The following is a 26,596-nucleotide window of genomic DNA, read 5'->3' as shown; positions in this document are numbered from 1 at the left end:
CAATCAAGAAAAGCAAAGGGAATGTAAAATGTCAGAATCCGAATATTCAGATTACCCTTCGAAGCACCAGGTATGAGCAGCTATGCATGTGCTCCTTTGGGCTCCCCATCCCTGTGCTATACATATCGTAATGTAGTGATTGAATGCTAAGGTGCTCACATTGTAGCTACGACAGCTAGAAAGGTAGTAGCCTACAGCAAGTACTTAACAAGTTTAACCACAATCACCTTTTCTGAAATTAGAAATCTAACTAACACAGTGATCAACGCCAGTGCTTCTATGGTTGTTGAAAATGCATGACATTACTCCTGACATTTGCTTAATGCAGTGTGAATGCAGGTTAAGGGCCTCCATTGTTGGTGGCGGTAATGTTGCTAGCAGCACTAACTTTCACGCTATATGCACTGTAATAAAAAGAGAACACTCACTTTCCCACAAGTGGATTGTCTTAAACTCAATTTATGGTTGTTTCTACGAACATTAAAAATGCTCCGAGCTTGCTGTTCTAGTAGATACAGATATGGCCCTAAGTTCCTTAATATCCAGAAAAGTACCCTGTTTTTATTCTAAAAATGCTTCAAAGGCGTGTTGTTTCTTCAAACACATGTTTGTTTTGGGATTTTTTTGTCCATTTTTGATTTCTGGTCAAATTGAATGGTTTTAATTTTGTATTAATCCAGATATATTTATGCATTTTAAGAGGAATCCGTCAGATATGCAGGTCAAAAAGTATCCCTGGACTCAATCCATATGTTTTTTTTTTGTGCAAACATGTGGATAAAATAATAATGCCAGTTTATGCCTGTGCTTGTCAGTGTGAGAGCATGTGTCACACTGTTTCTGGTAAGCACAGGGCTTCCACAGCATTACTGGGTCCCTGGGAGACGCCGCCAATGACAAAGAGAATGCTGGCTGTTTGCACAAGGGCAGAGGAGCAGCGTGCCGTGGGCATGGGAGCGACAGACTCCCAGCGGCGCTTCACCGGGTTGTAGCTCTCCACTGTGCCCAGTGGCGCTGGTTCATTACCTGGGAAAAAAGAATGAAACATGTCAGAATGGCATGCGGGAATTCAAGCCAGTAAATAACCAATATATATTAATTTGTGTTGAAAACAAAGCAAAAACCTAAACAGGAATAATAATTTGAATGAGGTATTTGTTTTATTTCATTTTAGAGATAACTGAGACTGAGATAAAAAAAAAAAAATGTTCCCCAAAATCTGCAGGCCTCCAAAATTTTCCAGAGCAGCCTTTAGATATTTCTAGCTATTAGTTGCTTCTACAAATAACTTTACATTTTACACTTCTGGACTGTTTGGACTTGGCACTTCTTATTAGCAACAGGTCTGAAAACATGTTGCCATGAACTGACACATCGCCCACAGTGAAGTGTGTGTGTGTGTCATAAAATGGTTGCTGTTAGAAACTAACATGCAGACCTCCTATCCAACATACTGAAGGATCCCCAAGACTCAGCAAAAAAACATCAAAATCATATCTGAGTATCAAGAAAATAGCCAGCCTTTTGATAAACCAGTTTTGTCAGATGCAGCGAGCTCATAAAAAGCATAGCTTGAGTATGAAGTAGAAAAAGACCTTGTTTGATGTTTGTGTCTCAATACAGAAAATTGAAACACAAAAGAACGGATTCACAAAACAATCAGTGAAGCTATATGAACTGTAAATTGTTAATGCTTTTATGTAAAGACACTTTTAGCAGCATATTTTGAAGTGAGACAACAATTTCGAAAGTATATTTTCTAAAATAATTGCCAAAAATATCACTGGGTATGTGTTTCCATGGCAATGGTTGGCTGGTATCTGGGAGCCCATGATTGTTCACTTTTTATATACCAATACTTATTAAATCTGTCTCTTTAAATGAAAGAAAGAAGGATATCAAAAAATACTGTAAAGGTTCACATTATTGGCAAAGAACAATCTGGCACAGAGTGCATGTTGGGGAACAATATAAATGAGGTATTTATAGGAAAACTGAGGCAGCTACGGTGAGATATGAAGTTAGCCCTGGTGAATGAGTGGCTGACAGGCAGGTTCAGAATGCAGGCTCTCTGTCCATTTATTGGTTTACATTTTTATTTTATTCTTTTCATTTTTAAACTGAAGCCCCAAATGGCAGATGACGCAAGCAACATCACCATTTAATCTAACTGGGTTTATTTCCCATGCTCCCTCAAGATGTACAATAAGTGCAGGCAAGGTTTGTATTCTGCTTGAAGAATTTATAAGCCTAGCTAAAACATCAACACACTGACAGAAAACCGATGCCAATTTATATAACAAACAATAAAAAAAAGTATCCTGAGTGTACAATAAAAAAAAAAAAACTGCGCTCACGAGAATACTAAAATTAGAGTTTATCCTGCCAGGCTTTTGCAGTACATATATTTCATGATATGTGAGGCTAACGTGAACCCGTGTTCATCTTCAGAGTCTAACTTTCTCTCTTTCATGGATTGAAATGTCTTAAAGGCAGGTGAGCAGATAGAAAGCTCACATGACATGGACAGCACCATGGAAACGACATGTCCCATGTCCCACATCACAGCACATCACAGCAACTCTCCAAGTATTATTGAATAGTGTGTGTGTAAGCAGGACTCTCATCATCACATTGCTGGAAGACATTTCCGAGTCGGCCTTTCAAAGATACTCTGGCCTCAGATCCTTTATCATTTTTAACGAAGGCCCATTTATTAATCCCCAACACACACATACACACATGCAAATGGTGTACAGATAAATACTCCAAACTACACCAGCTGCTTCAATCCTTCATTGCTTCTATTCATGTTTATTAGCCATATTGTTAATTTTACTCCATCTCTCCTCCTATCCTTCATACTCCCTCCATTCTTTGCCTCTGTCTCCTCTTGCTGTTGTTCAATAGCTTGGTTCTTCATCCTTTCTGTTCTTTTTAAATAAATAAAAAAACAAATCCTAATCTTTCTCTCTCTTGATTCTAATCCTGTCTTCTACTTTGAGGCTCTATTCATCTGTCCTTCTCGTCCTCTATTCACCGTTGTGGTTTCATGTTTTCTTCTTTGATGCATCTTATCTTGAGCTGTCTTCTTGCTCTGTGTCTGTCACCCCTCCAACTCTAAACCTGTGTTGCATTTGTCTTTGCCTCTCCCTCTTCTGGAGAAACACTTTTTTCTTTTTCCTCATCTATCTGTCTTGCTGTTTAGCAATTAGTATATAATCTCGACCTCATAGCATTGTTTGAAGTGAAGCATCTGTCATTCATTTTTCGATTACCTCATCCAGGGAGGGTAGAATTTTGATGCTGTTTTTCTGCTTGTTTATCTGTATGTTAGCAGGATTACAGAAAAAAACATGGATGGATCCTGATAGAAAAAAAAATTGGAAGATGGTCCTCAGTCTATCTTAGATCAATTTTGAGAGTGATCTGGATACAAAAAAAATCTGGATGTTCACATTTACATTCAGGGCGGCAGTGGCTTGGGTTGGGAAGCGGAAAGTCCACCGACGTCCCTTGAACTTCTAAAGACAGGTACAAATACTCCGCATGTCTCCAGGACCCAGAGACATGCAAGTCGGATCTCTTATCACCCTGAAATGTTTGACCCTCTCCCCTCAGGCAGGAGGCTACGGTCCATCCGGACCAGAACCTCCCGCCACAAGAACAGCTTCTATAAGACTCATGAACACTTAATAATTCTGTATCGGACCCTTGAACACTTTACAACTGGTAGCTTGCACTTTTCTTATTTGCACTGCGTGATTGTGTTAGTTTTTACTGCTGTTGATACACATCTGTGGATCCGCTCTTGATGCTGCTGTTTTTGTGGTGTGTTCTCTATTCATTGTTATGTTTTTAACAGTGTATTTTACGGCATACCCTACAGCATAGCGCTATAGCTTGCATTTTGTTATTGCCATTACCTTCTGTTACATGTTGCACGATTGCACCAAGAAAAAATCCTAGTCTGTGAACCCTCATTGACAATGGCAATAAACTGATTCTGATTCTGAAACCGTGACTCCACTCAGTCTCTGTATCTCCGCTTGGTGTCTCTCACCGCGCAATGCAGTCTGTATGAAGCCGCTTTATGCTCTTCCATCCTGCCGGGGGGAAATCCCGAGTTGCTTTGTGAATAGGTTTGTCTACACACAGTTTTGGTACGGAAACAGCTGAACGGTTGCCATGGGAATGACGTCATCTACCAGTTTAGCAATGAAGGTTTAACAGTAGGTTTTATTGATTTTGCCAAGCTAACCAAATGTTCCCTTTCTTGTTGCGACATGGTTACTGAAACATCCTGGCTCATCTTGCTACTGTTCCAACAATCACCAACTTAATTCACTTCACAATCACAAGCTGGTTAAAATGAGCCTTTAATTCATATGATCATGTTTTCTGTCAGAAGCAAGACTTTATTTCAAATGCACCAATGGCGATATAATAGAAAGAAGAAGAATAATAGAAAGGTTAGTGAAGACATTTTTGAGGATAAAAATGACATTAAAATTAGTCTTCTGTAAAGGGAGTTTGAAAAAAAAAAACAATGAAAAGGCTTTTTCCTCAAGAACCAAAATGTCCTTCCTTGTAGAAAATGTTAATATATGAAGGCAGTACAATGTTACCTCAGAGAAGAGCAGTCAGAGAACTCTTAAGTTCTTCAAAATAGGGGTTTCAGCCATCCATAGATCAGTTTGACACTGAAGAAAAGTTGAAAACCTGATGATTATTATAAAACAATGCTGCCTCGAAGGAACTGATTCCATGTATACTGGACGTGTAGAATCTATTAGACTGATACCTCACTATATCTAGACCCTCCTAACACTAAATTCTAATTGTATTTTTACCCATATGTGAAAACTGTATATCCTTGTACAAGCATAACTACATTACAGGTTGTTAGGTATTTATGGATGTATTTTTTATATATATATTTCCTAAGTAAAAAGGCAGGGGATTGAAAAAGTGCCAGAAACCAGCGATGACTCACAAATCCACCATAATCCCAAGGATTAGATGGTGAGCTGGCCAAATAGCTGGCACTAACCGAAAGAAATATGACACATTTTCCCTCATCCTTCCACAGTCTGACATAGTTAACAAACACAAACAGCCATTTCCTTCTCTAGATATATTTCCATTCTGTCCCTGTTCCGCTGCTAAATTATTCCCTAAAGAGTGGTGGGTGGTGGGTGAAAGCGAGAGAACATGCAAACTCCACACAGGAAAATACCAGGTCCTCAAATGGATTTGAATTCAGAGGTGTAGGAAAACAGCACTAATCACTGCACCATCATGCTGCACCAACTTTCAAGCGATTGTTCAACAAGAAAATGCTGCATGAGTTTCACCAATAACTATCACAAGCAAAACAAAACTAAAGAGTGGAGCAGACTCTTCAATGCTGCTAATTGTGTCAACAATTGTGTTCCAGAAAACACTCCTGGTACACAAATGTTTAGATGATCAAAATAATTCTCATTCCTTAAGTTACGAAGAGCAAAAACGAGGAATCAACTGGACTTGCACAAGTTAGTTTGAAGACGTTTGACCTCTCATCCAAGAGTCTTCTTCAGTTCTAACTGACTGGTAGAGAGTCCAGATACTTAAACATCAACGGTGGATCATATCATCAAGTTCAACCGTGAAGATGTTAACTCAGTCTATACCGAAACGTGTACTTCCAAATAAATCTGTACCTTTGCTATTGTAACATATATATACATCAAGTACATGTTTTGGCAGGGTGTGGCGGGACAACAGGACGGTCTTGCCCAGGTCTTCAGTGAATATCAGACCTCTCCTGTACTGTAATGTTTTCTAGAAGTAAACAACTGTTGCGATTAAAGTCAGTGCTCAGCTTGAAATGTGTCTTTGCACAAAAAGCTTGTTTTCTCCATTTTTCGTCGCAAACTGTTGATTTTGGTGAATTCTGCTTATCTTCAACGGCCAATAACTCCAGAACGAAAAATGGTAGGAACATTTTTTTCCTGATGAAAAGAGACTTTACGCTTTCATTTGATAGGTTCGGTGTTTCCACTAGTTATAGTACACACTATTCCGTGGGTCTTGATAAATAGGTCAAAATGAGCGAAAACGGCTGGCACTGAATGAGTTAAGGACAACGTCCTGCCTTTCTTGGACTTTGCAGTACACTTTGAAATGGATGGGAATCTAAGGCCAAAGAGCAGAAACATCCGGAATGCTCTGAAGACATGTGGCTGTCCGAACTAGGCATTTGTCAAGATCAACAAATATAACAACAAAACGAACCAGGAACAGGCGAAGGAAGACAAAAGGAAACCTGTTGCCCTTCATTGCTGGTTCAAGAGAATTTTCTGTAAACACAAGCTTCCCATGCACTTCAAACCTGGCGACACCCTGAGATAGATGCTGGTCCACCGGAAAGACAAAACACCCAGACACAAACAGAGCGATGTAGTGTCTGCTGTCCAGCTCAGTGAGGAACGCAGCAACAGGTACATTGGAAAGACTAAACAACCGCTCCACAAGCGTATGGCTCAACACAGGAGAGACAACTTATCAGAACAAGACTCAGCAGTTCACCTGCACCTGAAAGACACTCCTCTGAGGACAGTAATGTCCAGGTGTTAGCCAGGAAAGACAGGTAGTTTGAGAAGAAAGAAGCCATTTTTGTCAAACTGGAGAAACCATCTTTAAATAGAGTTGGACGATTGAGGCCTACAATTCAGTGTTGACCGCGACCCCAGAAACCACAAGACTGGGTACCTGCTGAGTACCTGCACAGACCTTGCTTAAGTTGTTTATCCAGCATGGATGCTGTTGCTTATGTGTGTATGTACAGAATTATGCAGGAATCCACATAATGATTTGCATGCATATCATTATCATACATTTACACATCATGCATGTGCATTCACTGTGTACATGCGTGATTATAATCGTAATGATGCGAACAAACACAGACATTAGTCATCGCTGCTCAACAAGCATTCTGCAGAAGAAAACCGCTGACCTTGCATTAACTTTTCTCACTCTCTCTTCACACTATACTATTTATCTTTAAAAATGCTGCTCAGTCAAGGGGAAAATGGAAAGTTAATGAAGCATTAATTTGGCCGAGTGTGTGAGAATGTTGATTGTCTGTGTGTGGCTGACTGGCGAAAGGTAAAGTCAGCAATAACAGTTTCAGTGTACGAGTCAGGAGAGCAAACTATCAAGTTTGGTTGCCATGTCACATTAGTGTTAGTGATGACTGCAGTAATTTTAAGGAAACTAGCCCAGTACCCAGTACAAGGTTACAGAAATGAGTGAATTCAATGTGTGGAACGCAGCCTCAATAAGTAGCATAATGTGCAGGGACTGTCTTGGTTGACAAATCTCTGTAATGTCGCATGGCAGTTGGGGACCGCGCCTCTGGACCGGCAGATCGGGGTGGTGGTTCCCCTGAACAAGAAGGGCGACCAGAGGGTGTGCTCCAACTATAAGGAAACCAATCACGCGTCTCATCCTCCCGGGGAAAGTCTTTTCCAGGGTCCTAGAGAGGATGATCAGACGGATAGTCGAACTTTGGATGCAGGAAGAACAATGTGGTTTTTGTCCCGGTCATGGAACACTGGACAAACACTACACCACCCATCGGACGCTTGAGGGTTTGTGGGAGTTTGTCCAACCAGTCAACATGTGTTTTGTGGATTTGGAGAAGGCGTTTGACCACGTCCCTCATAGTATCTTGTGAGGGGTGCTTCGGGAATATGGAGTATGATAAAAGGCAGCCCTGCCAGAGTCCAACATGCACCTGGAATAGGTTAGGTTAGGTTCAACATTATTGTATGTTACAAATGTACAAATACATTGTAAAAAAAAATGCAGTTTAGCATCTAACCAAAAGTGCAATTATTGGACAGAATTATACAGGTTAAAATTATTTAGAGTTGTTATGTACTCAGATTTGGTGCTATTAACATTCTATAAGCTAGACATAATATATGGATTCCTATGCATGGATATTAGGGATGGAACGAGATTAAAATGCTGTGAGATTTCTCATCCTTGCGTTAAACAATATTTAGTTTACTTTTACTATTACTATTACTTTTTTGAAGTTGGGTAGTTAACCCCGGAGAAAGAAAAAGCGACAAATATACAGATTAATTTAAAATATAAAAGGTTTAACTTACTCACATTAGCATTATGTTTTCCCTCCAAAGGCCAAATGTAAACCTTAACACATTAAAAATGTAACTAAATGTAATGTAATTTAATGTAAAATAAATGTAACTACTCCTTAACATGCTGTTAAATGACTATTCTTTTTATTTATTTAATTAATTAGCCGCCACAGTAATTACAATAAAATGTTCAGTTTTGATGTCACTTTTTTAAAAGGTTGTAACTTAAATATTGTTAGAGATAAAGACATACCGTAAATAAGAAAAATCATAAGTATGAACCAAAGTTTGTGATGGGAATAAATTAACATATCTAATAATGTGGAAAAGTTCCATTCAAATGCAATCATCACGCAGAAACAAAGATAATCGATACAAAATCAAAGCAAAACCAAAAAAAACAACCGAAGCGGGCAAGATAAGGAACATTCCCCAAGTCAATGCCGCGGAAAAGACGGCACTTTCAAGATCAGCAGTGGACAGCTCCATATGTAGCAGACTACCTATGGAGCTGTCCAGTGCTGATCCTGAGCGCCATATTATGTCGCCGGCTACATATGGAGCTGTCCAGTGCTGATCCTGAGCACCATATGTAGCTGGCTACAAGTAAATAATTTAAAAGAATAAAGAAAGAAAAATATCATCCAACACAAGTTATGACATTAACTTTGTTAAAAACTATTTTTTCACAGTTGAGAGGGGCAGAACTGCAGAACAACCAACAAATGTCGGCTGTTAGGAACACGTGTGACAGATGCAGCATTTTACAAAAACAAATGTCTGCACACAGCTCTCGGGGGCCACAAAAAATGACTTGGAGGGCCACATTTGGCCCCTGCGCCTTAAGTTTGACACATGTGATCTAGATAAACGTGCAGATGGACAAGATAGTATGAGAGGATGGTGGTGGGATTTATTTACGTTTATGTGCATAATCCAAATGTGCCTGAGCTGTTATAAATCACCAATGTTTGTTCAGTATAAACAAGCAAAAGGCGGGGTTTGTGTCAAGTAAACCAATCATTGCTTTTAGTCTTTGGACCACCTCCCACTGATATAAAATGGCATTTCAGCATTTATGAGTCTGTGAATATCTGTCAAGACCATGTCAAGATGACATTTAAGCATTATCCAGCTGACATTTAAAATTTTATTTTTGGGGTAGAAAATACAAATTAACAGGTATTTTATAATAACACTGAAACGAAAATGTCCATGGCATTTGAATGATAGCGTTTACATTGTAGGGATATTTATATCTTATGAAACCTGCAAAGTGAACATAGCTGCAGTCTGAAGAAAGAGTTTGCTTTGTGAATCATCATAAAATCACTTCAATATGTCAGGAGAATTGCTGTTTAGAAGCTCTGGTGATGATGTACAGCTGAGATAATCCACTGGGTAAGTTCATTATCAAACATGTCCATCAGCGAGCAATGCTGCATTAGAAATCAGACATCGACACTTGGAATGAGCCTGTTGTTGTTGTTGTTTTCCTCCTTTCCTTGAATCAACACATGGCACTGAAATCAATTCACAAGCGAAAAAGGGAATAAATGAGCTGACCTAGACCGCCAGCTGCGATTACTCTTCCTCCCAGGCAACCTGCCACAAAGTCAGCCCTCTTCTCCCTCATCCTGGATGTTCTGTTGGGTTTGATCCAGATACCTAACAGAGAAGGAGACAGTCAGCTTGTGACAGTTTATCACAACAGAATACAGGTTCCATGTGGTTTTAAAGAACAAAATAAAGTATCAAATAAGTAAGTTTTAGAAAACTACATGCACATTTAAATGATCAAATATTTAAAATGAAAAGCAGTGCTCTGATTCCAGACTTTTCTAAATTTTCTTGGCTGCAGTGGTTCAATGGTCGAAGTCAAACCATGTCTATTAGTGAGGGAAATGCAAATGCATGGAAATTAGGTCTGCTTTACAGCTGGGACCACAATCCATCCAAAATTATCTAGAGTTGGGGGTGAGGGCAGAACTCTGCAGAGTGGTAAGGTCATCCTTTTATGCGTTGGGCTTTATGTACTTGAGTTGTTGGGGACGGAATAGTCAGTGGACCCTGAAGTGGACACTGATTGGCTGTCATTCTTTGTAAGGAGTTTGTTTACCAATGAGGCAGCTCAAATTTAACATCAACGCAAAGAACCCAGTCACGAGTGCAGCTACAGCTAACATTAGCATCGAAGAAGTTAACAACTTGGCGAGCCATAGCAAAGCTCTGCACCAAACTAAACTGGGGGAGACACCCCGCTATGAGCAAGTCTGTGACCGACAAGCTGACAAATGTTTTTTCCAGAGATTTTATAAAATGGATTCAATTAAGTTTGTAATAATTTCCCTTGATGCTGCACGTAATTATAATTGTACTCATTGGAATTTTTTTAATACATATTTACACATTATACAACGCTATCATGAAATAAGACCATGAAAGGGGTTAGGGGGATATTTGTGTAGGGTAACTGGTGTAAGAGTTGTTTTATTTCTTCTTCTTTATAGCTACGACACTGGGTGTTAGGGGGTGATTTTTGGAAACCGGAACTGATGGATGAATGATGAATTTGACGACAGTCCCGCAGAAGAGGAGACGGCGCTTCATCTTCCCCCGGAGTTGGCGTGACACCGAGGGCGGTGCAGTTGGCATGCCAGACACCTATACAGCTTGTTGAGTGTGCTGCGTTTAGCGTGCACAATAGGCTACATGTGTGTGCTGCATGTGGCATGCACAGCAGGCTGACTGGCTGTCCGGTGTGTTTGATGTACTTTGAATCGCAGTTGAAAAGTGGCTGAGATTCTTCTGCGCATGCGATGACGACCACATCGGATGCGTAAATTGAGAATATTGTCTTCTACCTGCTAACATTTTCTTTCGCGGCTTTGTTTTTCATTTTCCCGTATTTACAGATTTCCCCGTACTAATTTCCACAGCAAAAATCAAAAATCAGATTTTCCCCTATGAAAATACCTTATTTCACAGGTTTGGTTATTGGATTTTCCCTTTGCTGCCATGCATTTGGGTTCTTACTTGCCTTGTTCTGTAACAAATACATGTATACATCACACTGTCTGTGGTTGTGTGTGTGTGTGTGTGTGTGTGTGGGGGGGGGGGGGGGGGTTGAGTGACGTGCAGGGCCGGTATGTCTGCTGGACTCAGCTGGAGGAGAGCAGAGTGTGTTATTTAAAGCCCACAATCAATTATCTTTCTTCTCCTCTTTGAACCTCACATTTTGTGCCCATGACAGAACTCAGTATGGCAGACACACATGTTTGGTGTTTGGAGAGATATACGAGGCGAGGCAGGACCATACACCCACACACCCACACACACACACACACACACACACACACACAATGCAAGCTTGATACAGTTTCTGATACGTATGTAATTGCAGAAATTTCAAGTGTAACTATGAAGGCTTTCTGTCAGATAGGCACACACGCACCGATACTACATTTGCCATGGAATACTGTCACATCCCGCCTCGCCCAAGGTGGAAGTGGGAAGATATAGGCGAGGGATATAATTTGTAATGACAGCAGATGCTCTGGGATCACATTCTGATGGCTCGCTAACAGCATTTTGAATAATGTAGGCAGAGTTTAAATGCTTTAACGGCATGTGCTACCATTTACAACATCAAGCAGCTCAAAACGATGTTTTTTTTGCTTTTGCAGCTGCTGGTATTGAATATTTTTTTGAGGTTATTATTGTTTATGTTAAAGTATCTTAATTTCACCACAAAAAGTCAGCATACAATAATTAACAGCAAAGCAGTAAAGAGCTTAACTTCATAATGTACTCGCAAGAATAAGGAAAGCTGCAAAATCATAAAAAGTAGCCTAAATCAACCCTTTTTAAGGCATATTATATCAATACATCTATTATTCTGAAACAAAGGGTGCACTTAATTATATTAAGTGCAGTTTTACTTGATGCCAGTCTTGGCGTGTATGGAACTTTATAATGTTTATAGTGTAGTAATATGCCTAGTAGTTTGGACAAACGTGCATGGCCTACTCTTGGTAAGCTTTGAAGGATATTAATATTTAAGTTGTGATATTAGCTAACTGATGCTGAGATACACATGTCTGCATACTGTTTGTAGAAACTGGCAATAAAGGGTTAATTTACCCCATGTGTTTTTCAGGTACCTAAAGTGTGATGTGGTCAGTCCAGCATCCTTGTGCTGAGATTAGGACTCATCTCTCATGAGGTGCAGGTGCACTCAACACGAGGTTGCAGCATCAGGGATGACTGGACACATAATAGATCCATTATTCAGCCGAAATGACAATTTAGATTAATCCAAATATACAACTGGTCCTCAGTTATTCCTCGTTTTGTGTGCCAAGACGAGACTTCAGTCCATCCAAGCCAGCACTCAGTCCGGAGATCAGTTCTACCGGCTGGCGCAAGATGGGATCCAGTTTCTGCCGGTCCTCCCCGGATCGATCCCTGAGCTCTTTGCTCAGGTCCTTGATTCGAGCCACCACACGGTTCCCCAGAGCACCAAAGAGCACTTTTAGATCCATGGTCAATTTATCCAGAACTTTGAAAGCCGCCGTCTTGGAAACTTTCCGGTACACCAGGGCAACTCCCGTCCCAATTAGCAGATGCCGCCCCCACCAATAAGCGAAACAGCCAAATATCTTCCACATCCTCCACAGATAGGACCGTGAGACAGACCACTCCCCATCCATGGTGTAGCCTGCTGCATGGTTCCCGTCTGGACTGGTGGGCTCCCCCGGAGACCCATGCTTGGGTCTCCGGGGGACCAGTTAATCAATTCCATGAGAGAGGAAAAACGTCTGCTCTCGTCGGAGACCGGAATGGCATGCCATGCCTTCTCTGTTAGGTTTGGTATGGCGATGACGCTATTTGTAATATTTTATCTCTTCTTGAAAAACCAAATAATATTATTAAACTGTATTTTTTTATTTTATTATATTGATATTTGTGATGAAGGGCTTGTGTTCACTTATTAGCGCTATCGCTGTTATTGCTTACTGGCATGTCGCCAGGACTCTTTTCCAACATGAAGTCTGGACCATGGGCAACTATTGTCCTTGATGGACAAACAATGCAATTTTTTAATTGACAGCGGATGTGTGCAGGAATCATATATCATTATCAAAAGCAATTTAAGGTTACTGGGAAATTTAATGTAACCTATATGCAACCTATATGCAGGTTACCTATATGCACGAGAAACCTTTGTCCTTTCTATTCTTTCCTCAGTGGGGTTTTCTGCCAGATTTACTGGAGCATGTCTCAATCTTTCTTTCCTCTGCTTTCCATTGCTTGGCTCTCTGGCAGGAACTATTTATTCCCTCCTCTCTGGAACTGGATTTGCCTCCCAGACAAGCAACTAACAAGCAATCACTTACACACGCGGGACTTTGCAGTTTGCTTCAGCTGCTGCATTGCTGGCTTGATGACTACCACTCTGCTATTGATTTCGTGGATCAATGCAACAATCCCGAGGTTTCATGTGGATTGAGCAGATATGCAAACCACCTGGGAGAGAGCACCTCCTACAGAATTTTAAAACCTGCCTTCCTCCTCAAACCCGCGGGCCACTTCATGCGACCCATGGGATGGTCATTTGCGGCCCGCAGGATGATATGATTTGAGGAGTTTTGTATGATTTTTAAAATTTGTATTCAATAAATGCTATCTCAAGAATGTTTCCGATTGTTAAAAATGCTGACTAGGGGAAAAATAATATCTTTTTTTCAGAAAATAACCCCCTTCTAAATGGCATTTTACCACTCTGTGTGTGCAGCCATACGTCGTCTCCCTCCGTGCCGCTGTAGGGCACTGCGTTTTATCTCAGCGTTATAGCCAGGTGTGTGTCCACACCTCTTCCTTCACGTCTCTTCCTGTTGTCCTTGTGGTGGCTGCAGACTGACGTTGTTTGGCATGGCTGAAGCATGAGGCCATACTGCGCCTACAATTTTTGATTTGTGCAGCTGATCGTTAACATTGCGGAGCAGCGGGCCGACCTGTTTGGGGTCTTGTTGGGATGTTATTCCATTCCCCACGTGGAATTAAGCTGCAGGTGCGTTGTCTTCGCCCTCGTGTTGCCAATGAGCTTGTGCTTGTTTGCTGGAAGGGAGCAAACGTGTGTGCCCCGTTCACCGGCCACCGCCCTCCCCTACCTGTGGCTGCTGTTTTCTACGCAGCATCGTTCTCCGTTGCTGCTCTACGCGTCTTGCGCTTTGCTTAGTGGCGGTTGCTGCTGTCTGTTGCTTGTTTAACAGGGTTAATGAATTGCTGTTTCAGTTTTTCTGTGGCATCACCGTTTGTTTGTTTTATTATAATTTTGTTTGTGTTAATAACCACGGGTTAATGTGGACTTGCTTTTGTCTCATTATTATATTAAGTACAAAGATGATTGCACTGTTTGGTACCTGACATGTTCTCTGCCCAAGTGGAATCTATTCACACACACACTCCAAGAGTAAGGGTTCATATATATACTGTATATACTGTACGGTTAAATCCATTATAAGAAGTAAATGCCACTAAATAACATCTTCCTAAGGTGTGTCCCAAGGTTTATGTATATTATCCGTAAAATACATTAGTTTTGAACAACACATAATCAGAGGGTTAAACTAACTAAAGTAACTAAAGTAACTGTTATTAATCATGTTCGAGAAGATGGGACTTTTTTAACAAAGCATTTTTTCTTTTTTTTTCTCCTGGTAATTTGAGTTTGAGACCCCTGGCCTACGTCCTCTCCTGTCCCACCCCCAGTCCATTTTGTGTGTCCTTGCAGCAGGTCCTTGAAGTGCAATACTAAACCAATTACCCCATAATGGAAGTGGGCTATAAAACCCTGACACAGCAAGTCTTAACCTACAAATATAACACAAAATAAATATCAAATATTATTCATTCTTCTTTTTGGGTAACTTCACTACTGTAGTTCAGTTCCAAGTAGTTTGTTTCAACACAATTACTCATGAGAAAGTTGCCTACAAACTGCCATTGATGAGAAGAACGGCTGTGCAATTCTTCACATTCCATTCCACCGTTTTATAATTATTTTCTTTTTACAAAACAGCATATTTTATCCATATGCTGAATATCCAATGCATCCACTTCACCGGCGAGCAGGGGCGGACTGGCCATATCCATTCTGGAAGAGCACAGAACGGCCTCTGGCCCCACGGCCGCCATGCCTGCCTCTTAAATTTCCCCCCTAAACTGGATTATAATACACACATAGCCAACAAGGCCAGGGGGCGCTTCTACCCCCAGTTGCACAGCAAAGTAGGAGGAATAAGTAGAAAAACAGAGCGTGTTCTCTGCAGCGTTCCGTTGATCCAATGGGGACATGCAGAGAGTGCGGAGGCGGTCAGAGCGGAGAGACGGAGGCATTGTGAAAGGCAGAGAGGCGGTTGTGTTGGGGCAGGCAGCCCTCGAACAAGCCGCAAAGCAGCCGGTCAGAGCGAGCAACGGAGACAGGGACCGGTGCCGTTGTATCGGCCGCTTGAACAAGTTGCGTCGCGTCTGCCAGCCGCAGGCAGGCAGATGCAGAGCGGAGCGGTGTCGGCGTGATAGAAGGCACGGCGAGACAAGGCTTATTTACATAACACATTTCAATAATGGTTTGGGGACCTTGATGATGCGTTGACTCCTTTCATTTCAGTCTTTAAATCTGAGTTTGTCCTGATTTTTTCGTTTTGTTTATTTATGTAACCGCTCTGTCGTTGAGTCTTTGTTAATTTTGTATTGGAGTTGGATTGGATTGGAATATAAATGATTGTGAACTGATGTAACTGTATGACTTTGAGCAGTGCGTGAAGGGGGCCAGGCGGTGCTCACCGGTGCATACTGCCCCGCCCCGAGCCTTGACAGTCACTGACACAGGTCTGCGGATTCATTTGTCCAAAATCGCAACCGAGACATCATAACTTTAAACTGTTTGACTCTCCTCCTACCTGCCCTTGTCTTTTTCTCTCTGTCATTGGTCTCTCTCTCTTTTTCTCAACCCAAGATAGATGGCCGCCCACTATGACCCTTTGGTTCTGTTCAAGGTTTCTGCCTGTTGAAGGGAAGTTTTTCCTTATCTCTGTCGACAAAGTGCTTGGTCTTGTGGACAGGCTGGGTTCTATCGTTCAAAGCAGGTCGTTCACCGCTACACCTGTGAAGTGATAACTTTCTTGAGATAACTTTCTGTTATGATTTGGCGCTATATAAATAAACATTACTTGAATTGAATTGAAGTAAATTTGAGGCCGACATTCAGATTCAGAATACTTTATTAATCCCAAAGGGAAATTAAGGCATATGCACATGGCAAGAACAGACGAGCCAGAAGGGAGTGGGTGTGTGTGCAGTTCTTGTGTGTGGAGTCCGATAAGAGCCACATAACCCTGTGACCTGTGCTTGGGAGATGTTATGGTTACTAAAACAGATAGGTCCAGCTGCGAGGTGCACTCTCTCAGAGGGGGAAGGGGGACTGGAGAGCAGAATAATTCTAATATTCAGCCGAAACGAGATAATTTAGCTTGATCCAAATAGGCAGTAGGTCATTAGTTATTCCTCAGTTCGGGAGCTAAGGCGAGACTTCCGTCCTTACAAGCCTGTGCCAAGTCCGGAGATCTTCCGATACTGCCGCAAGATGGTATCCAGTTTCTGCCATTCCTCCATGGATGGATCCCTGAACTCACAGCTCAGGTCCTTGATTCGAGCCACCACACGGTCACCCAAAACCCGAAAAGCACTTTTAGATCCATGGTCAATTAATCAAGAACTTTGAAAGCCGCCGTCTTGGACACTTTCTGGTACACCAGGGCAACTCCTATCCCAATTAGGAGATGCACCAAAACCAATGTTTTCACATTCCTTAGGGAAATGGATAAGATGTCTTTTTTCATGTGTCTTGTGTGATATTGATTAAGAAAATCCTTGATTTTAGTGAGGGCTGGAATTAAAAAAGGGGAAAGCTGAGTCTTTGTGTAGCTATGTGTACCATATGAGTACCATTCTGATTACATATGCCTTAAAACATGAGTAGATTATATATCACTGAGCAGCAACGCTACAAATTCATATACAAGCTTATTCATTGTGTCCCATAAACCTGATTATGTTCTCGGGGACCTTCATTCACATTCCCTTGTGCTGTTTACAGCTCAGAAACTGAAGTAATTACTTCCAAGTCTTAATTTCAACAAACATCTAAGTAACATCGAGCAATATATACACTTGCGTATATATTAATTTTGTTGTTAGCTTTTCCAATGGACTTATTGTGAACACTGTGAAAAAAGGGAAATTATCATGAACACACAGGCTGATGACTGAAACCAGGATAATCACCTTCCTCACGCCGTTGCTAGGCGCCAGAGGAGAAAGCTGTTCCTTATGAGCGAGCTTTGATGGTTAGGGAGGTGGATAAAGGGCCAGCGCAGAACACGCAGAACTGTCTTTGCTTTCAGGTCACTTGGAATAACATATGGCACTGGATAATGAATACATTTTTTCTTTCCCACTTTCTCTCTCCCACCAGCGGTACTCATCCCCTCCTGAGATACACACATTAATTTGACCAAAGCTGGAATCATCACCTACAGAAACAAAGTATGAAGCTTTTTGCATCATTTTTGTAAAATGAAATGTTTTACACAATCGTTTCCTCTGAAGACATCATCGCACTCACACTCCTACTATCATCTTGTTGCTGTAAGCAAATACATGCAGACAACCACAAGCACACCGCATCAGTGCGAGGACTCCCAGGAGACTATTTACAGGCTCCTTGTGACAGCATGCACTAACCTAATAACAGCCGAAACAGTCAGCAGGGCTTCGAATTACATTCGTAATAGAGATATGCAAAATTATCATTTGCATCATTCTTCAGTTTAAAGATGTGCAAAATCTAATCTAACCTCAAACTGTAGAAATTCTGTCGGTAAAAGTTACGAACAGAATCGGTGACAAAGGGCAGACCTGGCGGAGTCCAACACTCACTGGAAATGAGTCCGACTTATTGCCGGCAATGTGGACCAAGCTCTGGCACCGGTCATAAAGGGAAGGGATAAATAGAACTATTTAATTTATCTTTCCATTTTCCTTCGTGATAGCAGGTGAGGGATGGCCTCACCCGCCTCCCCTGACTGCACGTCACTGACGTCGAGGTAAAGGTGAAGATCGAAGTTGAGGAAACTAGAAATAATGAAGGAGACGACCAATCAAATACTCAATCCCTAAATATCCTGAATGACCTGTCGTCCACAGCCAAGCTTCTCAACTAAAGCGTAACGCCAGACATGTCAGCCTCTTCCTTGATGATTTTTAAGGTGTCATGAAACGATGGCATTTTGGAGAGATCACAGGACGTGACACCGGTTAATGTTTCAGCTTCCGGTTTTCTGTTATGGAAGAAAGAAAAAACCTCAACACCATGCAAACTCTGCACAGCAGCGTGAATGCAGCAAACCAAAATCGTTTCGCTTTGAAAATTAAATATGAACTTTTTTCGAAATCACAAACGATATATCACTTCTTTTTGAGCAGCAATGTCATCATCACTAGCATCGTCACCAGCAACACTGCAAATAAATTCAATTAATAGTTATCAATACACAATAAACATTGGATTATACCCACTGTCATGCTAACAGTCATGTTGCTGACAGAAGGGTCATTTACCATCAGAGAAGGTTATGGTTAAGGTTATCAGAGCATGTACAGTGTGTGTGTGTGTGTGTGTGTGTGTGTGTGGACAGATGCCACAGGGTTTTGCGTCAAGCCCTTTTGCCATGTCTCATTGTCAACCACAGTGTTAAAGAACACTTGTTTACTATGTTTTGTTAGTGTGTTCCTCCACAAAATAAGATTGTAAAAACTGATCATTTGCTTTGCTATGTTAAAAGAGTAACTACAGCTATATAATAATCAATATGCAAGTTCGGCCTTATTATTACTCAGGAGATGTGTAATTTCTGTCCGCATCATAGCCACTACGAATTTGAGTTTTCTAACAGGGTTAATTCTAAAGGGGAAGAAGATGCCAGAGGAAGGGAGGAGTGTGCGGCGCCCATTTTCAAGAAGGGGGACATACAGAGTTGTGGAAATTATAGGGGTATAAAGTTGATGAGTCATACGATGAAGTTGCAGGTATGTGCTTTTTAAGGGCTAGAATGTTTTAGAAATACTTAACTGTTTCTGATTAAAGGCAAATTAAATAATATTACATTCAAATCCAGGTGTCAGTTTGCAGTCTCCTTAGAGCACATGTGTCAAACTCAAGGCCCGGGGGGCCAAATTTGGCCCTCCAAGTCATTTTTTGTGGCCCCCGAGAGCTGTGTGCAGACATTTGTTTTTGTAAAATGCTGCATCTCACACATGTTCTTAACAGCCCACATTTGTTGGTTGTTCTGCAGTTCTGCCCCTCTCAACTGTGACAAAAGATTTTGAACAAAGTTGAGAGGGGTGGATGTGTTGGATGATATTTTTCTTTCTTTATTATTTAATATTTACTTGAATAAGTTTGATTATTGATTGATGGAGTAGTGTGGTTTTCTTAACCTGATCAATTGAAAGGATTTATGTTATAATAACCGCAATAATCTATCCATATATTTTTACAACTATACAATTGAATATGCAATGTTTGTAACTTAAGTAGTGAACTGATCAAATGGGAAAATTCAGCAACATGGCAATAACAATAGCAACACGCTGCAGTCAGGAAATCAATAATCTGCTGGCGGTGACTATTGAAAGTTATTTGAACTTTTTTGTTTTTCCCAGCATGTGCTGACATGTTGATCCCGGCTACATATGGAGCTCAGGATCAGCACTGGACAGCTCCATATGTAGCCAGCTATATATATGGCGCTCAGGATCAGAACTGGACAGCTCCAGTGCTGAACCTGAAGTAGAACTTCAGCACAAAAAAGGTGATATTGTCATTACTGTGGTGGCTAAAGAGTTAAATAAAAAAATAAATAGCTATTTAACAGCAAGGAGTAGTTACATTTATTTTACATTAAATGACATTACATTTAGTTACATTTTTACTGTGTTACTGTTTACATTTGGCCCTTGGAGTGCAAACATAATGCTAATGTGGCCCTTGGAGAAAATGAGTTTGACACTGCTGCCTTAGAGCACCAGATTGTTTTATTTTTTACTGGTATTCATTTTCTTTTGATTTCTATAAGCATGGATGTAGGGTCATTAAACAAAATAAAACTGAACCAAACTCTTCCTTCTCAGAGTCTTTATTCACTGCGTTTTACACAATATCAATTAAAAAAGTGAAAGTGTAAAGTTAGATATTAATAAACTAGAATACTTTGATTCTGGCTCTGGACAATGAGTATCCCGCTGTATCCTGCATAATAGATATAAAACAAATTATCACTAGTATTTATTCCAATACCAGAATTTATTGCAAATACTATTTGAATGTGGGATACACTGTCTACACAATAGCAGTCCACCAGATGTACACATAAAACATGTATATGATTGTATACATTTTAATGTATTATCTCTTACTGTTTATTATGCTGTACTCTCTCTGTAAAACTGGATTACATTTGTACTTCAAAATAATATTATCCACATATCATTTTTAATTTTCCAATTTGGTCTAGAAATAAGTGTTTGATGGACACTTTTGTGTGTCCTGCTGTTTACCTTCATCACTCCAACACTTAGCAATGGCGCCACGGTGATGTTTTAGCAGAGAACAATACAAATCCCCTTTCATTACTGCACAACAATGCTGCATCTAAACCACACACAGGATGCTGCTTTCACATCTGGGCCGACTCTCAAAGGTGAGGTGAAAATGAGGCCTGATAGTCGAGGGAAAAAGCTATTATCCATCAAAGCCAAACACATTAAACCTGAGCGAGAGGATGACAGTCACGGGGATAAATCCGATGTTATATCACAAGTAGACAGGCGCAGGGAAGTGTGAAAGGAGGCATTGTTAAAATGGATGGGTGGAGGTAAGACTCGCTTGACTTTACAAACAAATTCTATTTAAGATTATGCACTCAAACACAATGCTTTCACAATTGGGCAGCAACATAATCCACACATCTGTACACACTGAAACTTCTGTTGTATTGCCACATACACACAAGCAAACATATATACACGGTATATATATAAAGGAAGAGACAGAGAACAAAAAAGCCTCAAGGGTGGTGGTGTTAGCAGCCAATTCATTTTTTATGCCTTCCCAACATCTTTCCAAATATGAAATCTTGATCGATATTCAAATGTGTTTTTTCATGGTTTGCTCGCTTGATTCTTTGTCTCGGTCACGTTATTTGACTAATTTCACCTACACAAATGTAAAAAAAACAAAACAAAAAAAAACTGACTAACAAAACACACAATGTTGACATTGGTCGAAAAAGGTCAAACCAACTTTTTCTGGAATGCAGACATTGATGGTCACTGATCAGGAAGCTGTACTCAAAACGTGACTTGCTTGTGCCACAACAGGAAATTCATCAAGTAATCAGAATGAGTCGTAATAATAATAATTATCTCTTAGCCCAGCCAGCAGTGTCCAGGATGCACCGATGAATGCACCGATGGATGCAAGTGCGTTGCTTAAATATCACAGGCCGTGACGACTGGATCGGCTTTTCACTCCCACTCACTCTGTGCTGTGTGTGTCGAAGGCAGAGCCTTACATTTTGATGTGGAAAGAATGTCATTTTCCAGATGCCTTGCATCGGCAGCAATTCACTCTGCTGATGTTTGAGAATTCAGTCATTCAGCCTCGGTATTGACGTGGACTGGAGTTTCAGTGATGTGGGCATTCTCTATAAGAACAGGTGGAACGGGTTCTCTACCTTACGCCATGAAGTGAGGGGAAACTGATTCATGATCAGATTTAAGTAAATAATGACAGGTTACATGTTTTTAAACATATATTCTGGTGGCTTTAATAGAATATGTCCGCATTTTTTGGTCACTGAAAAAAACAAAACAAAACAAAAAACAATTTTTTTATAAAACAACCCAAAATTATTTAGGGGGGCTTAAGAATATTTTAGGGGGGCTGAAGCCCCCCTAAAATAGGCCGAACAACGCCACTGATCATCACATCAAGATAATCCCAAATACTTACCTGGATATCATCAAGAGGGACACAATTCTTTGCAATCGTCTGCCAGGATTCATTGAGAATGCCAGATTGTGTCATCAGAGATGACTTTATTGAAATATGATGGAAGTACTGTCTGCTCCACTTCCATGGTGCTTAAAAAAGGATTTAGAGACTATTTGTGATGCTACCACAAAAGTGCAAAATAGTCATGAAGATTAAATAAAGCAAATGTAGTGTGTCTGTGCGTGCGCGTGTGCGCGCACTGTGGATCATGCATGCTCAATGAGAATAACAAAAGATTTCATTTTGCTCCATTTTCACTTCATTTCAAGTAGAATTACTGAAGGTTGAGAGCAACTGAGGGCATATTTACACAACCAAAGTCTGTGTTTCCTTGACTCCGCCTCCGTAACAGCATTTTGCTCGGTTGTATTTAATGCAGCGACAATTAAAGTAGCACATCAGTAAAAAAAAATAGGGAAAAAAAGAAAAAAGAAAAAGCCCTGGAAGGCCTTTTGCTTGTTTCTTTGGCATGACAAAAAATTCAAGCGCAGAAAAAAAAAAAAGCTTCTTTATCTGCCCCCCCATCATCTGTTTTGGCACAATCTGACTCAAATGGTTTATAATCCTCACATATTTGGGTGGGATTATGAGCCCGAAACAGATTATAGTTGAAGTGTAAGCAATAATTCTCATAGGCTGCATCCAGATTCGCTAATCTCTCCACAAGTATTCAAGAAAATCCACTTGATAGGAAAAAAGAAAACCTTCACCATGATATTTTTAATTCTCTAAAAATGAACAATGGATTACATACATTCACACGTGATGCTCCAATATTTGGACCCCATTGTCGTGATCCTAAAGAAATGATTTACAACCGTAAATGATTGTTGCACTAACATTCTACATTCCCTGTGTTATTGGCACCTTGTGGCTCTTTCTAGTGTGTCAGGGCTATGCTTGATTTTGTAACAGGTTTGATTGATTGATTGTTTCCTTTTTTCTGTTTCAACATAGACAATGCGAGTAAAGATAGCGCCACAGGAATCAGCCAGTGTAACTAATAATCTGTCAGGTGAATGTCTTTCCTGCTTCAGCTCACCTGGGAAGCTCGGGGTGCCCGTTTAATCTGACCACACGCTGCCACGCCACCACTTACCTTGATCAAGATCATACTCCTCCATGGTGCTGACAAAGTGAGGTCTGGAGTAAAAATTATGTGGCCCCGGTTGCTGGAGGCCCCCCAGGCTGAAGAGACTTCGCTCATTTGTAGCACAGCAGGAGAAGGCCCTCCGACTTGGGATGCAGGGATAACGTGTCCAGCTTTTCATCTCCAGGTCAAACGCTTCCAGGGCTGTCACCGGCATCTTTCCCTGCCGACCGCCTGGAGGAAGCAAGTACACTTTCAAACTTAGGGTCGTACTGTTCTTTTTTCTTTACGTCCACCGTGTTGAATATTAAAATGAACTGCAATATTGTAATAACCTAATTTGATTTAGTTATTACAGTGACGCCCATCTGGGAGTACCTCAGAGTATAGACAAAGGGGGAGAGAAAGTGACACGAGACTGCTGCGCATGTGGCTATATTTTAGTGGCTTTGAAGAAAAGACAGGAGGCGGAGCTAAAAGTGCAGGAGATGAAGATGCTGAGGTTCTCCTTGGGAGTGACCAGGTTGGCTAGGATAAGAAATGAGGCAATAAGAGGGACAGTGAAGGTTAGATGTTTTGTAGATAAGGTCAGAGGGGACTTCAATGGTTTGGACATGTCCAGAGGAGAGACGGGGACTATATCGGTAGAAGGATGCTGAGGATGGAACTGCCAGGGAACAGGGCTAGAGGACGACCCAGGAGAAGAGACATGGACGTAGTGAGGGAGGACATGAGAGTGGCTGGTGTTGGGGAGGACAATGCAAAGGACAGGGTGAAGTGGAGAAGGTTGATTTGCTGCGGCGTCCCCTGACGGGACAAGCCGAAAGTACAGTAGTAGTAAGGAGAAGGAGAAATAACAAGAGAAGAACATGAATCAGATAATAAGATCAAGGCAAATGGAGGTAAATAAAGAGCAATTGTGCAAAAACAACAAAGAGAAGGGAGGAGATTGTGGAGGTGGGAGAGAAGAAAGTGGAGGGGGTCATCTGTCCAGTGTTGATCCTGAAGGCAAACTTCAGCACTGGACAGCTCCATAGGTAGTCGGCTACATATGGATCAGGATCAGCACTGGACAGCTCCATAGGAAGCAGCTACATATGGAGCTGTCCAGTGCTGATCCTGAAAGTGACGTCTTTTCAGCAGCATTGACTCGGGGAATGTTCTTTATCTTGCCCACTTCGGTTGTTTTTTTTGGTTTCTGCATGTCCATGACAAGACAAGGTGGTGGCTTTTTGGTTTAGCTTTGATTTTGTATCGATTATCTTTGTTCCTGTGTGATGATTGCAATTGAATGGAACTTTTCCACATTATTAGATGTGTTAATTTATTCCCATCACAAACTTTGGTTCATACTTGTGATTTTTCTCATTTACAGTATGGCTTTATCTTTTTAAAAAAAAGTGATATTGTCATTACTGTGGTGGCTAAAGAGTTAAATAAAAAAATTAATAGGTATTTAACCCCAAGGAGTAGTTACATTTATTTTACATTAAATTACATTACATTTAGTTACATTTTTACTGTGTTACTGTTTACATTTGGCCTTTGGAGAAAATGAGTTTGATTATAGCGCATAGATGTATAGATTATAGTGTACATGATACTCTATTATATTATCCTTTTTTATCAGTTTACAAACTTGAGTGTCTCAATCATCTCTGTGTTGGTTCTCAGTAAAAAAAAAACAGTCAACTGGACTTGATCAAGACGTTTCACCTCTCATCCAAGAGGCTTCTTCAGTTCTGAATGAGGAGTCCAGAGATACAGAAACAAAGGACACCCCCCCCCCCCCCCCATCCTCAGGTGAGCTATTGTGTTGGGCTCAGTCTGTCTGGGCTCAGGCTCTGAGCTGAGGAATTCCTCAGGATCGAGGAATGGTGTTCATCAGTCAGACATCTCCTGTGAGATTTGTGGTCATCTTCATCATGGAGAATAGTTGCTCACATGAACAAGTGATGCAGAACATGGAGAGCATCTGAGTTTCTTGGGTGCAGAGCTGCGGAAATTCTGCAAACTTTGACTTCAACGTGTCACTACATTGGAGTTCTATCAGCTCCGTCTGGAGGTAGATTGGTGCATTTTAAACGTGAAATGCAAACGGATTACTGAGCAGTTCAAACCCACATTTCTCGACATCAAAGTCAGCAAATTGGCGGGTAAACTCGGTGGCGAGTACGCTGAGTTTTTAACCAAACTGTGCACTTGGGAATATGGTGGTAGAGATGTGCACTTTCATGGTTTGGCAGCAGGGAAAATGACCCAGGTTTCCTGGCAGCATCTGATTCTCCCTCAGGCACATTTTAGTTTTAAAAGCCCTCACTGCAGCGTGCATGTCTGTGATGATACGCCCCTGAAGCTGCAGGATCAGCGAATCCAGATGACTCATGATGTCACACCAAAACCTTTGCTCCCAGAGCTCTGCTGTGTCTTCCCCGCTGTTTTCCAGAAATGGACATATTTCCTCAGGCAGCTGCAAACATCAATTCAATGCTTTTCCTTGGCTTAGCCTTACACCTCTGTGTGAAATGGCATATGAATCCTGCTCCTAAGCTTCTAGCCTTGCACATCACAAAACACATCAACCTCTCTCCTCCTCATGTCCACCAGCTCTCGAGCCTTTCCCGTCATTGTCCCAACATTCAAGTAGGGTCTACTCTTAATCCTAAACTCTTTCCTTCCCTCTTCTCTCGCCGTTGATGCACACTTCTTCCTCATCTTCTTCATCTCTGTCTTCGACCCACAGTAATCCAATTTACTGGGGGTCGTTATTAGCCCGGCCCTTGACCGATCCGGTATGGTTTTCTTATTTATGGTGATTTGCATTTTGTATTTTGGCAAAGTTTTTGCGCCGGATGCCATTCCTGACGCAAGCCTCTGCATTTATCCAGGCTTGGGACCAGCACAAGGGAGACATTGGCTGTGTTATGTGATAGTTTTGCTGAATTTCTACTGAGCAAAAAAAACATATACATAGAAATCATATGATGAGATCTAGTCTCCTACCCATCAAGTAGATTTTGTTTCCTCTTGTGAAAGGTATGGCTCCATACCGCGGCGTTGGCATGGAGGTCAGCAGCTGCCACTGGTCCTTCTCTGCCTCATAGAGCCTCACCAGGGCCTGCGGTATGGTGTCGACTCCCATTCCACCCATGGCATATACCTTTCCTT

General features: G+C 41.2%; 1 protein-coding gene across 1 annotated transcript; it reads right to left on the bottom strand.

Annotated features, from left to right (window-relative positions):
* Positions 1 to 829: 829 nt before the first annotated feature.
* Positions 830 to 26,596, bottom strand: LOC137916370 (kelch domain-containing protein 8B-like; the record flags this gene model as incomplete). Its single annotated transcript, XM_068759414.1, has 4 exons — positions 830 to 1,026; positions 9,726 to 9,827; positions 23,438 to 23,662; positions 26,432 to 26,596. Coding segments are annotated over 4 exons (689 nt in total), but the record flags the coding sequence as incomplete, so codon positions are not given.

Source organism: Brachionichthys hirsutus, unplaced genomic scaffold (genome assembly GCF_040956055.1).
Source record: "Brachionichthys hirsutus isolate HB-005 unplaced genomic scaffold, CSIRO-AGI_Bhir_v1 contig_1062, whole genome shotgun sequence".
Lineage (NCBI taxonomy): Eukaryota > Metazoa > Chordata > Actinopteri > Lophiiformes > Brachionichthyidae > Brachionichthys > Brachionichthys hirsutus.
The sequence above is the reverse complement of the archived record's forward strand: the minus strand, read 5'-3'. Positions and strand labels throughout refer to the sequence as shown.